Source organism: Tupaia chinensis, unplaced genomic scaffold, assembly GCF_000334495.1.
Source record: "Tupaia chinensis unplaced genomic scaffold, TupChi_1.0 Scaffold000243_1, whole genome shotgun sequence".
NCBI lineage: Eukaryota > Metazoa > Chordata > Mammalia > Scandentia > Tupaiidae > Tupaia > Tupaia belangeri.
The window spans coordinates 1,127,206-1,140,110 of NW_006159721.1; the positions used below are offsets into that span (position 1 = coordinate 1,127,206).

General features: G+C 39.1%; 1 protein-coding gene across 2 annotated transcripts; it reads right to left on the reverse strand.

The window, feature by feature from the left end:
* Window positions 1-1,458: 1,458 nt before the first annotated feature.
* On the reverse strand, window positions 1,459-12,697 carry TAF9B (TATA-box binding protein associated factor 9b). Of its 2 annotated transcripts, XM_006148776.3 has the most exons (7): window positions 12,634-12,697; window positions 11,938-12,019; window positions 11,229-11,365; window positions 10,977-11,111; window positions 9,260-9,335; window positions 2,889-2,999; window positions 1,459-1,627 (listed from the first exon to the last, which is right to left on the reverse strand). In XM_006148776.3, the coding sequence occupies exons 1-7, from the start codon at window positions 12,682-12,684 to the stop codon at window positions 1,464-1,466; spliced, it is 756 nt and encodes a 251-aa protein (XP_006148838.1). In that variant the 5' UTR covers window positions 12,685-12,697; the 3' UTR covers window positions 1,459-1,463. The 2 variants fall into 2 exon arrangements, with proteins under 2 accessions (XP_006148838.1, XP_006148839.1); XM_006148777.3 differs by lacking the exon at window positions 2,889-2,999.
* Window positions 12,698-12,905: the final 208 nt, after the last annotated feature.

The following is a 12,905-nucleotide window of genomic DNA, read 5'->3' on the forward strand; positions in this document are numbered from 1 at the left end:
GGAAAGATGTATAGCATCATGACAACATTACTGGGAAACCTATGTAGGATGCATGTAAATGCAAATTACATCACATCAATTTGTTTTCCTTGTTGGCCTTATAAAGGAAGGGGAACCTTTCAGGTTTGGTCCCATCTTTAAGTGTGACATCTTCGGCAACAAGCTAGAAAAATGATATGAATTATTACCAATAGGAGGATTCAAGCAGTAGTGCTCAAAGTATGTATGCATGTTGTATAAAGGAGTAACATTTGCTTTTCAGTGGTTTTGCCTATGTCCAGTGTAAATATATATCAAGGCAGATTTTTAAGGTAATGCATCTCTGTTAAGTTTAGAAATGTTAAATATGGTGGAGTTATCAACTTGGAATACAAGACTAAAATTGGATGTAATTGATGCAGAACTACCTGACAAAACCAGAGTGGAACTGTGACATGGGATACAACCCAAAGAGCAAATGCAAACCTTCAGGTTAAAGTGAACATAAAGCATCAAACATGTAGAACATGTTTTAAAAATATTAACATGACACTGAGCTATATAATCAGGAATGATTTTTTAAGATTTCCAGTTATGGCCTTTTAAAATTTTAAGAGCAACAAGGAGAAAACTAAATCTATAGGGAAGAGATACAGAAAATAAATGGGAGTTGAGGAGGTGAGTTTAGGAAAGATCAAGAAACAATTTAAGTACATTCAGAATGAATTTAGAATCCCTCTAAATCTACCCTTAAAAATGTTTCCTAAATTGAGAGATTTGGTCAAAAAAGTTAGTGACAATGAAAGTGAATATTTTATCTTAGTAAACAAACGAGTATTAGGGATCAGCAGGTGGTGTAATGGTTATGTCGCTGGACTCCCATGTAATCAACCGCAGTTCAGGTCCTGGACCCAGTAGCTTAAAACTCACACCGGGCATGTGTGCACGCATGCCTAAGACCCCAAGAGGATAATGGAGAAAGGATTGCAGTGTGGCCATCCCCCCCTGAGGGCTGATTTTTCACTTTCTGTCTTTCTGTCTCTCTGGCAATCACACATGCCCTACAGCAAAAATACCTCTAAAAAAATAATAAATATAAAAAGAAAAGAAAATGAACTAGTATTTAAATGTAGATTAGAAATTATGCTGTTAAATGTTATTTCACTGACCAGGCTGTAGAAACTAAAACTTAAGTGCTGTTGTCAGTGATGCATTTTAGAAAACTTTCTAAAATAGGATTGCCATAGTAGGACTCAATATTAATGAAACTATTAAGAAACAAGTACTTAACTTTTCATACTTAAAGCCTAATTAAAAAAAAACATTTGTATTCTCACTAAAGAAGTCTAACAGATTTAACTAATATGAAAAATATTGCAGCTACTTTTACTTCTAAGATGAAACTTAAAATCTAGAATGTTTTAATTCAGTATATTGGGCTCAAAACCAATTACACTTTTGAAAAGCTAACTAGACCATATTCCTTACATATTATCATTGTCATCATCATCTTCATGTTTTCTCTTCAGTGGGTTTGATTCATTGGCTGTGTTCTGTGATGAAACCATGTTGGTGGTAATAAGAATATTTTTGGGCCCAATCATTGAAGGATTAATCAGAACATTTTGAACTGCAGTTGTTGCAGGTACTGTAAACAAGAAGAAAGTCCCCACAAAATATAAATCACTCAGTTTCAAAAACAAATGGTAAAAAAGTACACAACAAAGCTGAATGTAATTCTAATACCAATTTTAATAGCATGAAGTATAGCTACATCATATTAAGTTGTCAGGGAAGTCATGATGTATTTTTTTATGTTTTTCTATGCAAAAATGCATCATGACTTTCCTCACAACCCAACAGAAGAAACATAGGTAATTATACTGTATTAAGAGTTGAATTAATTAAAAAAAATCTTGCTGATTGACAAATAATACTTGGGCATATTTATGGGGTATGGTGTGATTTTTTTTTTGGAGAGGTTTTCTGCTATAGGGTGTGTGTGCTCACCAGAAAGACAGAGACAGAGAGACAGAAAGCGAGAAATCACCCCCTGGGGGTATGGCCATGCCACAATCTCTTCTCCATTCTCCTCTCAGGATCTTGGGCACGCACGCACACATGCCTGGCATGAGTTTAAGCCACTGAGTCTGGGACTTGAACCGCGGTCGACTATGTGGGAGTCCAGCAACATAGCCATTACACTAACTTCTGGTCCCTGTGATAATTTTATCTATGCATATGTAAAGATTAAACCTACTTGAACACATCTAGTACAAAGGTAAAGAGGTTCTATTATATTTTAACTTCACCTAAAATTTTAAGTAGTACTTAGTCATGGGAAACAGTACACTAAAGGGACCAGTTCAAGGTCAAGGAACCATGCTTCCTGTGTAGGCTAAATACTGTATTTAGTGTATGTGATTAAGATTTCAGAAGATGTAAAATCTAAACATGTGCACTAGTAAACTGCTATAACAATTCTACTTAATATTATTGCAACCATATCTATATAGACATTATAGGAGTAAAAGTATAATTTTCATTTGAATTTAAACTTCTGTTCTGGGTTGCATATACATATTCATCATTAATTTATATTATTTTCTTGAGCTTTTTTACCTCAGGGCTTTTCCTTGAAGATGCCTTAGATTTGTGGACCTTAACTTTTTTAGTTTACAGTGTTCTTTGAGAATGTGATGCATATACCAATACTCTTCCCTCTCCCTGAAAATGTTACACATATATAAAACCATACAATTTTAGGAGGCTCATAGACCACTCTGAGGAGCCCTGATTTGGGATATTAAAACAATTTAACTGTCACTCTCTTGCTATAGGAACATGAACTGTTCTACAGTTGAGAATTATTCACAAGCCTGTCTTCCCCACCCCACTCATCACATTACCTGGTTTGACAGGTGTGGACTGAGAAGGTGGAATCTGCACCGTAAATCTTTGACTTGCCACTGACACTGAAGTTGCAACTTTATTTGGGACAGACGCTATTTGCGGGGTTGCTGTAGTTATAATTAACAGACCATGTTAGATGACTTACAGAGATTTATATACTTCTTAGTTTACCAGAAACTACCTTCAAAGCACAGAGAACTAATGAAAGATTAGAAAAATAATCAGAAGAGCAAAGTAACTTTGAAAATGTTTACAAGTTTGCTACATGCTACAAAATTCAGAAGTACAGTGATAAAGAATGTAGGCTCTGGGGCCTACCTATTTCAGTTTGAATCCAGGCTCTATCGCCTACTAGCTGAGTGTCCTTCGGCAACTTAATCTTTTTGTATTTTAGCTTTCTCATTTATAAAGTGGGGGTAGTAATACCATTTCACAGAGTTCTTATGAGAATGAAATAAAAGGATCCCTATAATGGTCTTCAAACAGCATCTATTACATAGTAAGTACTGAATTTTAGCCAAATCAAGCCATGAAGTTGAGAATTTAAATAAACTACCAGATAAAGATCCAACTTTTCTATTAATTATTTAGGTGTCATTCTTTTTTTTTTTTTTTTGAGTTTTTTTTTTATTGGGCATGTGTTCTTGCCAGAAAGAGAGAGATAGAGAGATAGAAAGTGAGAAATCACCCCCCAGAGGGGATGGCCACGCCGCAATCCCTTCTCCATTCTCCTCTCGGGATCTTGGGCATGCATGCACACGTGCCCGGCATGAATTTAAGCCACCGGGTCTGGACTTGAACCGTGGTCAACTACATGGGAGTCCAGCGACATAGCCATTATGCTAACTGCTGGTCTCATCACTCTTAATCTGTTATTTGCTGAGAACTGGAGATCTACTATGCCCATGAAACTAAGCCAACATGCATCTAACAACAACAATAAAAGCGCCAACTATAGTGATTGACTATTTAAAAAAATAACTGGAATAATAATAATTGGGAAAAAAATGAAAAGCTATTGGATGATGAAATGGGGATTTTAATGTCTCTGTATTGACTGATATGCATGGTATTCATTCTGGAAAAAGAAATGTAATACACTGTAAAGTTATATGTGATTCATTGTAATATAAACATGATTATAATAAATAATTTTTTTAAAAAAAGCCAACTAAATGGGGTCAAACATTTTAATTCCCTATGTGCAAAGACTTTCTAAGCAGAAAGGGATCTTGGATATAACTTAGTCTAAACCCCTCATTTAAATTCTATCCATTATTCCAAGGTATAACTCAAATGCCAACCCAATTCATAAAACTTCCCTTGATTTGCTCAGTTAGAAGTCTTATTTCTTGTCTCTGAAGTTCCCGTAATGTCATGGGGGTTTTATTATTAATATTTTTTTGAGAGATTTTGCTATGTGTGCTTGCCAGGGAGACAGAGACAGACAGTGAGAAATCCCCCCCTCCCAGGGGTATGGCCACACCTCAATCCCTTCTCCAGTGTCCTCTAGGGATTTTGGTCATGGACGCACACGTGCCTATGTTGAGTTTCAAGCCACCAGGTGTGGGGCTCAAACTACAGCCGGCCATGTGTGAGTTCAGTATGCCATCTTCTGGGCCCCTGGTTAACATTTTTTATCCTATGAGCACATAGCTCTTGTGGCTTGGTCCTAATATGCACTTAACAAGTGTTTGTTTAATAAATTTTGCAATACTCAAAGATTTCACACACACACACACGAGCACACTTTATATCACTGCTCTCAAAAAACACATTTGTGGCGACCAGCAGACAGTGTAACGGTTACATTGTTGGACTCCCATGTAGTCTATTGTGGTTTGAATCCTGGACTGGGCAGCTTAGAACTCTCGCTGAGTATGTGTGCGTGTGTGCCCAAAATCCTGAGAGGAGAATGGAGAAGGGATTGTGGCATGGCCATACCCCCGGGGAGCGATTTCTTGTTTTCTGTCTCTCTGGCAAGCACATACACTTGATAGAAAAAATCTTTCTCTAAAAAAAAAAAAAGAAAAAAAAAAAAGAAAACATACCTGTTTTCAATCTTTTCTTTGGATGTTCAGGCTTCCCATACATCCCCTACCCCTGGAATCAGCAGTCTACTTAGGGATAGCATTGCTGAAGACACTACAACTATTATCATCTCTAGAGACAAAAGGAAGAAAGCTCAATGCTAACCAGAAGTCTGGGTTCTAGTGCTCTCTCTCCCAAACCTTACTTTGAGAACTTACTCTACCATATATCCATCCTTAGGCAATTTTACACATTTATAAAAGAGTAGTCTGAAGAACTTCGTGAAGCTTGAAGAATCATTGTAAGTATTTTATTTCATCAAGAAAAGAAAATTAACAGTATGCAGGTATTCCACTGCTCATTACTATTACTAAAAGAGATTATTAATACATTTTAGTAGGGGGGCCAGTGGATGATGTAGCAGTTATGTCACTGGACTCTCACTTAACCACGGTTTGAGTCCTGGACCTGGTGACTTGAAAATCATGCCGGGTGCATGTGTGTGTGAGTCCAAGACCCTGGGAGGAGAATGGAGAAGAAGAGATTGTATGTGGTCATCCCCACTGGGGGACGATTTCTCACTTTTCCTCTCACTGTTTCTCTCTCTCCAGTGAGTGCACACATCCCAAGACAAAAATTTCTTTAAAAAAATATGTTTTGGGACCAGCACATGGTGTAATGGTTACGTTACTGTACTCCCGCATAGTCAATTGCAGTTCGAGTTCCGGACCCAGTGGCTTAAAACTCAAGCCTAGCATGTATGTGTGTGTGTGTGTGTGTGTGTGTGTGTGCCCAAAATCCCAAAAGAAGAATGGAGAAGGGGCTGCAGTGTGGTCATCCCCCGGTGGGTGATTTCCTGCTTTCTGTCTCTGTCTCTGGCGAGTGCGCATGCCCTATAGCAAAAATTTCTTTAAAAACAAAAACATGAAACAAACAAGAAGATATGTTTAAGTAGGTATGGAGTTTAGGCTTTAAAACTGAACAGAATAAATGCTTAAGTTTCAAGTTTTAGAAAACATTATTTTTTAAAGTTTGAAACTTGCATTTATTTTTTTAAGGTTTTTGCTATAATGTGCGCACGCTTGCAAGAGAGAGCGTGAGAGGGAAAGTGAGAAAACATCCCCTCTAGGGGAGATGGCCATGACACAATCCCCTCTTCTCCACTCTCCTCCTAGTACCCTGGGCATGCATGCACATGCACCCGGCTGTGTCTGGGACTCAAACTGCAGTACGCCATGTGGGAGTATAATGACTAACCACCCATGACACCCACTTGTATTTTTTTAAGAGAGATTTTTGCTATAGGGCACATGTGCTCACTGGAGAGACAGACACAGACAGAAAGACCAAAATCCCCCCGGGGGGGGGATGGCCACACAGCAATCCCTTCTCCATTCTCTCGGGATCCTGGACATGCATGTAAATGTGCCCAGTGTGAATTGAAACTTACATTTTTAATAGTTCTTGATAGTACTCTCACTTTAGGTTTTGAAAATGTCTACAGCATGCACAAAAAAAGCATGCACAAAAAAAGCATGTACAGTAAAAAACATCACAACTACTTACTAAAATTGGTTTACTTGCCCAATAGATATAACTGATTACCATGGCCTAGGCTTTTTTTTTTTTTTTTTGGGGGGGGGAGGTTTTTGCTATAGGGCGTGTGCGCTCGCCAGATAGAGAGAGACAGAGAGACAGAAAGTGAGAAATCACCCCCCGAGGGGATGGCCATGCTGCAATTCCTTTTCTCTCAGGATCTTGGGCATGCATGCACATGCTCCCAGTGTGAGTTTAAGCCACCGGGTCCGGGACTCGAACCACGGTCAACTACATGGGAGTCCAGCAACATAGCCATTACGCTAACTGCTGGTCCTGGCCTTGGAGTTTTAAAACATTGAAATTCACTTCACTAATGTGAATCCATAAATAAACAGTATATAATCAAAAAGTTACACAGATTATTTATGCAAATTTCTGCTAACAAAGGTGACATGTAGGTAATTGGAAGTGTACAACTAATTCTATACCAAGATGGTTTTAAAATGCTGAAATGTAAATTTATACTCTAAGAATACGAAGAGATGGTCTACACATATATACACCTCAAAATCAAATGCTTACACTAGAGCTATTTGACAGCTACAACACTTGTTATAAGCAACAAGAATCAAGAAATTAATATTGGTGAAAGAAAAGGGGAATTTTTCTGAATATATTTTGATTACTAGACTATAAAAAAATCAGCAGGAAAAAAAAGGAATGTAGGAAAATCATCAGGAAACCTAAGTCCACTATTTGTTTATTATCTAAGAAACATTAAAAAGAAACATTAAAAAGAAACAAACAATGGTTTCTAAATACCATTTTCCATTAAAAGGAAAAGGGCTCTTTGGAAAAGTGGCTGATTCTAGGACTGGGGCAGGAAAACATAAGATGGACTTAGAACATCTTATATCAGAAAGCAAGAAATGATCACAGATGATGGGGATCTGTCAGAAAGGAGCCAAGGCACAGCTTGAAGGGGCTCCCACTGACAAATACAGGATCATCAGTTCTCTGTTTTATAAAGTTTAATATTAGGGGACCAGCAGTTAGCATAATGGCTATGTTGTTGGACCCCCACGTAGTCGACCGTGGTTCGAGTCCCAGACCTTTTGGCTTAAACTCATGCCAGGTGTATGTGCATGCGTGCCCAAGATCCTGAGAGGAGAACAGAGGAGAAGGGATTGTGGTATGGCCATGCCCCCTGGGGGGTGATTTCTCGCTTTCTGTCTCTCTCTGTCTCTCTGTCTTTCCAGTGAGCATACGTGCCTTACAACAACAACAACAAAAACAAAAAAAACCCTCAAAAAAAAATAGAATTGTTTTTTTCTTTGCGCTCCTTAAGAGTTATATACATCTTGGACATCTTTTAACTATATTCTCTTACCAATTTATTCAGAAATTTCTTTAATTTCTAATAATAGACTATTGCCATTAATGTGTTTGGCAACTTCATTTGCATATATGACAGAAAGGACATAGCTAAGAGTAAACTGTTGTTGGTATCATAGTATATACTAACTGTACAGAATAGTTAATTTGAGAAAATATGTGACTTTTAGACACATATAAAAATGTGCTTTTGTGAGGTTTTTTAACAATGGCTATGAGAACACGTACATACAAAAACATTATTTGTTTGTTGTTATTGGTTAGTTTTTGTTGTCACTATCTAATATGCAATTCTGTAGAGCAGTATGAGGCTAAAGGAAATTACATCTGTTTATTAGATTTGGACCCAAAATGAATAGAGAAATTATATGGCGCCAGTTGTTTTCACATCTTCGGACAATTTACATCTAAAAACAACTGGCTTTACCCATTTCCTTTTCCCCATTTTCTTTACATTTCATTTCCTCTTACCCCATTTTCTGTCCTTTAGAAGAATAAACCTGAGGCCAGTTCAAGTTGGCAACTTCTTTAGAGAAGTTGGGCCTACCCAGTCCTCGCTTTTTCTAAAATTGTGTGTCTTTGTGTGTTTATTGTTGCGTTTATTTTTAATCCAGTCTTCTCCGCATAGAGAGCAGCCAATCTGAGAAAACATGTGACCTTTAGACACACACAAAAACTTGCTTCTGTGAGTTTCTTTAACAATGGCTATTGAGAACATTTATATACAAAAACACTATCTGCCTGTTATAGGTTATCTTCCTGTTATTGTCAATACCCAACACCCAATACTGCAGGGCAGTATGAGGCTAAAAGAAACCACATCTGCTTATCAGATTTGACCCCAAAAAGATCAGAGAAATTACATGGTCCTAGTCATTTTCACATATTCAGACAACTTACATCCAAAAACAACTGGCTTTACATTCCATTTCCTTTTTCCCCATTATCTTCACATTCCATTCCCTCTTACCCTATTTTCTGCCCTTTAAAAGAATAAACCTGAGGCAGTTCAAGTCACAACTTCTCCTTCAAAGAAGTTGGACTCACCCAGTCCTCACCTTTTCTATACTTGTGTGTCATTGTGTGTTTATTGTTGCGTTTATTTCTAATCCATAGGCTTCCCTACTCAGAAAAATGTGTTTAGCCACACAGGTCCCCACAACTAATAATGCTGGCCAATATCTAATTTTATACTCATTTGGGATCAGATATTCCTGTGGCTTTTTCATTTTGAAATTTGATAAAATGTATGTTTATAGTTTTACTAGAGGACAAGCAAAATTATCAGTGGCAACACACACACGGGAATTTTTGCCTCACTGTCTGACTTGGATTATAGTTAAAAACCAACTGCTGAGGTACTTCTTTCCAGCCAGAAAAGCCATTACCCCTTCTTACTTACCTAGAGTAGGAGTGGTAGGTCTGCTATTAACAGCACCAACATTTAACCGTGGAACTAGCCTTCCTTGATTAGGTCCCTAGGGGATTAAAAATAAATTAGTTTCAAAGTTGTTAAGATTTCAAAGTTCCTAAATTTACCAGGAAAAAAATTAGAATTGTGGATATAAATTATTAATGGATTATCCGTGGCAAGAATGTCCTGTTTTTCTTCTATCAGTGTTCTAAATCCAACATTTAAACTAGGGCTTGCACAGATATATATGTACATATCTATGTAAACATAGATATGAGTATACATATACATATATATTGGGTTGTTGGGCAAGTCATGATGCATTTTTCCATAGAAAAACATAGGAAAAATATGTCATGACTTTTCTTTTTATTTATTTTTTCTTTTTTTTGAGAGGTTTTCGCTATAGGGTGTGTGCGCTCGCCAGACAGACAGAGAGACAGAAAGCGAGAAATCATCCCCCCCAGGGGGAATGGCCACACCTCAATCCATTCTCCTCCATTTTTCCTTCGGGATCTTGGGCACGCATGCACACGTGCCCTGCGTGAGTTTTAAGCCACCAGGTCTGGGACGCGAACCGCAGTCGACTATGTGGGAGTCCAGCGACATAGCCATTATGCTAACTGCTGGTCCTCCATCATGACTTTTCTGACTACCCGATATATGTATATGGTATTTAAGGTAGAGTCTTATTTGAATGTAGTAACAATTAACTTGTGACTTTTAATTTAACTAGTCAATGTCTTAATCCAAAAAGATATAAAACTCTAGAGTCAATTTCAGAAAACAAAGAGCCCAACGTGGGGAGAACTTTTTCAGTGGTGGGAGAACCTTAGGTAATACTTTAGAAAGCATACCTATTTCTTTCTTTATTATTATTATTATTATTTTGGAGAGGTTTTTGTTATGGGGTGTGTGCACTTGCCAGAAAGAGACAGAGAGATAGAAAGTGAGAAATCACCCCCTGGGGGGGATGGCCATGCCACAATTCCTTCTCCTCCATTCTCCCCTCGGGATCTTGGGCATGCACACATAAAGCCCAGTGTGAGTTTAAGTCAGCGGGTCTGAGACTTGAACTGTGGTCGACTACATGGGAGTTCAGTGACATAGCTGTTACAATAACTGCTGGTCCCAGAAAGCAGGCCCAATTCTTGATGGTATGTAACATGCATTCTGTTATTGGGCCTCACTAAAACAAAAAAACGTTGGATAGGGAAAAGATTGGGGGTTATGAGACCTGGGAATCAGTCCTAGTTTTGCTACTAACTCCATAAATGAGTTCAGTCTCAGTTTCCTGATATGAAAAATGACTGCTGGGTTAGTTAAAACTAAAGTTCCTTCTAGCTCTAAAATTTTTTGAAATTAAAATACAATTTTAGTAAATTATCTTGACCTTTAATATATGGCAATATCTATAGGAATTTGCTTTATACAAATTCCTCTATCATGTCTCCCCTTCTTTCTTAAAGAATTATTTTATTTTACTTTATATATTTATTTATTTATTAAATTTGATCAGAAAGAGAGAGAGAGAGAGAAAGATAGAGAAAGTTGAGAGAGTGAGAAAGAGAAATCAAGCCACCAGGTCTGGGACTCAAACCATGGTTGACCATGTAGGAGTCCAGTGACCTTAACCACCACACTACCTACCACCCCTATGTCCCACCTTTTTTTTTTAAAAAAAAAGTAAATTAAAAATCCTTACCTTTTTAACTAAGGACTTCAGCCTGTAATTTGGGGCTGTTAAGCAGTATCTATCAGGTGGCAGTCTAGGTCCTGCATATGGCTTAATCAGTGGTAAAGGGGTTTGATTTTTCTGCCTTGCAATATCCAGTAAGAACTAAAAACAAAACAAAACAAAACAAAACAAAAAAACAAACAAAAAAACCCCACAAGCTTATTAGAACCACAATTTTAAAAATTATAAGCAAAAATAACCTCAAATAAGTTTGCTTACATCTCTTGGGGGAGGAGAGGTAAAAGATTGGTCAGCCCGACACTGGATTGCCAATCTTACATCATCTGCATCAACGTTAGGTTTCTTAGCATGGCTTGAATAAATTTTTGCATCATCCAGAATTGTAGTCACATATCCTTTAAAGACAAAACAATCTTTTCTTAGGCATGTGAAGATGGCTAAATATTTATGGTCACCTGTCTTAAGAAAAGGTTCTACTAATTTCCAGGAAGTTTATAAATTTTGGCTTTAATAGCCTATCTATATGATCAATTAAAACATATATCACAGCATAAAATACTATGGTACCCGAGTTTAAAGTCCTTTTTATTGCTTTGGGCTAAATTCTATGATAGTAATTGTTAGCATAATTTGGTTGAAAATATTCTTACGATTAAACTATCTTTTAAGAGAGACTTTTGCTATAGGGCACTTGCCCTCACCAGAGAGAGAGATGCAGAGAGACAGAAAACTAGAAATCACCCCCAGGGGGTATGGCCATGCCACAATCCCTTTTCCTTTATTCTCCTCCTGGGATCTTGGGTACACACGCAGTGCCAGTGTGAGTTTTAAGCCATGGAGTCAGGGACTGGAACCACGGTTGACTACATGGGAGTCCAGCGACATAACCATTACTCCATCTGTTGGTCCCTAAACTGTTTTTTCAAACTCACATGTTAGGCAAGTTTTTGGTGTTTTGTTAACTTACGGAAAGCAAATTCCAACATCTGATTTATAACCCTTGGTTCATACTCTGTGATTCCCATATCCTTTAGGATCTGTGCCATCACCTGTGGATTCAAATAAAAACACCAGATGCATAATCTAGGTATGAGAAACCAAGGCTAGACTGGTTAGCAGTTACATTTGCAATACAAGGTCCCCCTTCTTGGGAATCCAAACTCCCACTCATCACTGTCCTCTCGAGCGAGTGTCAGAGATCACACCACTGATCAAATCACTTTGTACACTCTTGCTGAAAACTTTTTTTGGAGGTGGTGGGGGCAGGGGCAAAGAGAGAAGTAAAAGGCTGGGGTTGGCTTTTCCAGCAGAGGTAGAGGTGGCTCCAGCTGGTTGTCATTTTCGGACGTGGAGGTGAGGTACACTAGCATCAGGACCCTGGATGCTGACAGGGCTGGCAGATGGGGAGAGACAATAAGAAGGCTAGACGGCCCGGGCACAAGGACCGGAGACAAAAGTCAAGTGGTCTTGCGCGTTCGCGATTGGTCCGCGACCCTCTGGCACGGCTCGGGCGAGCGCGCACCTCCATCGTCCTCTCCTCCTGGCCACCTGCGCTGGGCAGAAGCCGGCGCGCGAGCCTACTCTCAGGCCTTCAGTTAGGTCCTGCCTCGCAGGTTCTCAGCTGCGCAGGCTTCGCGCCCTCCCTCTCATCCTTCGCACTTACCAGGGCATCTCTCGGAGCGTTCTTGGGAGGCGCCATCTTGCCCGACTCCATGTTATCCTGCAACTCGTCATCCGGGGAGAGAGGGCAGCTCGAGGGCTCCACGCTCAGGCTCCACCCCCGCGGGGGGGGGGAGGGGGGGGTAACCAGCCGGCGACCTGCGGCCTTTCCACAGCCGCTACCCTGGGACGGGGTGCTGCGCCATCAACCTGGCGGGCCCCAAGCTGGCCTTGGCAGCTGGGGAGGATTGGAAGAGGCGGATAAACCTTCCAGGG

Excerpts from the sequence above, each read along its gene's own strand:
- TAF9B (XM_006148776.3), bottom strand. The coding sequence starts at position 12,684 with ATGGAGTCGGGCAAGATGGCGCCTCCCAAGAACGCTCCGAGAGATGCC. Across the intron at positions 11,112-11,228 it reads CCTCTCCTCCCCCAAGAGAT|TTCTTACTGGATATTGCAAG; the intron begins GTAAGCAAACTT and ends TTTTGTTTTTAG. Across the intron at positions 1,628-2,888 it reads GTCCACACCTGTCAAACCAG|TACCTGCAACAACTGCAGTT; the intron begins GTAATGTGATGA and ends TCTTGTTTACAG.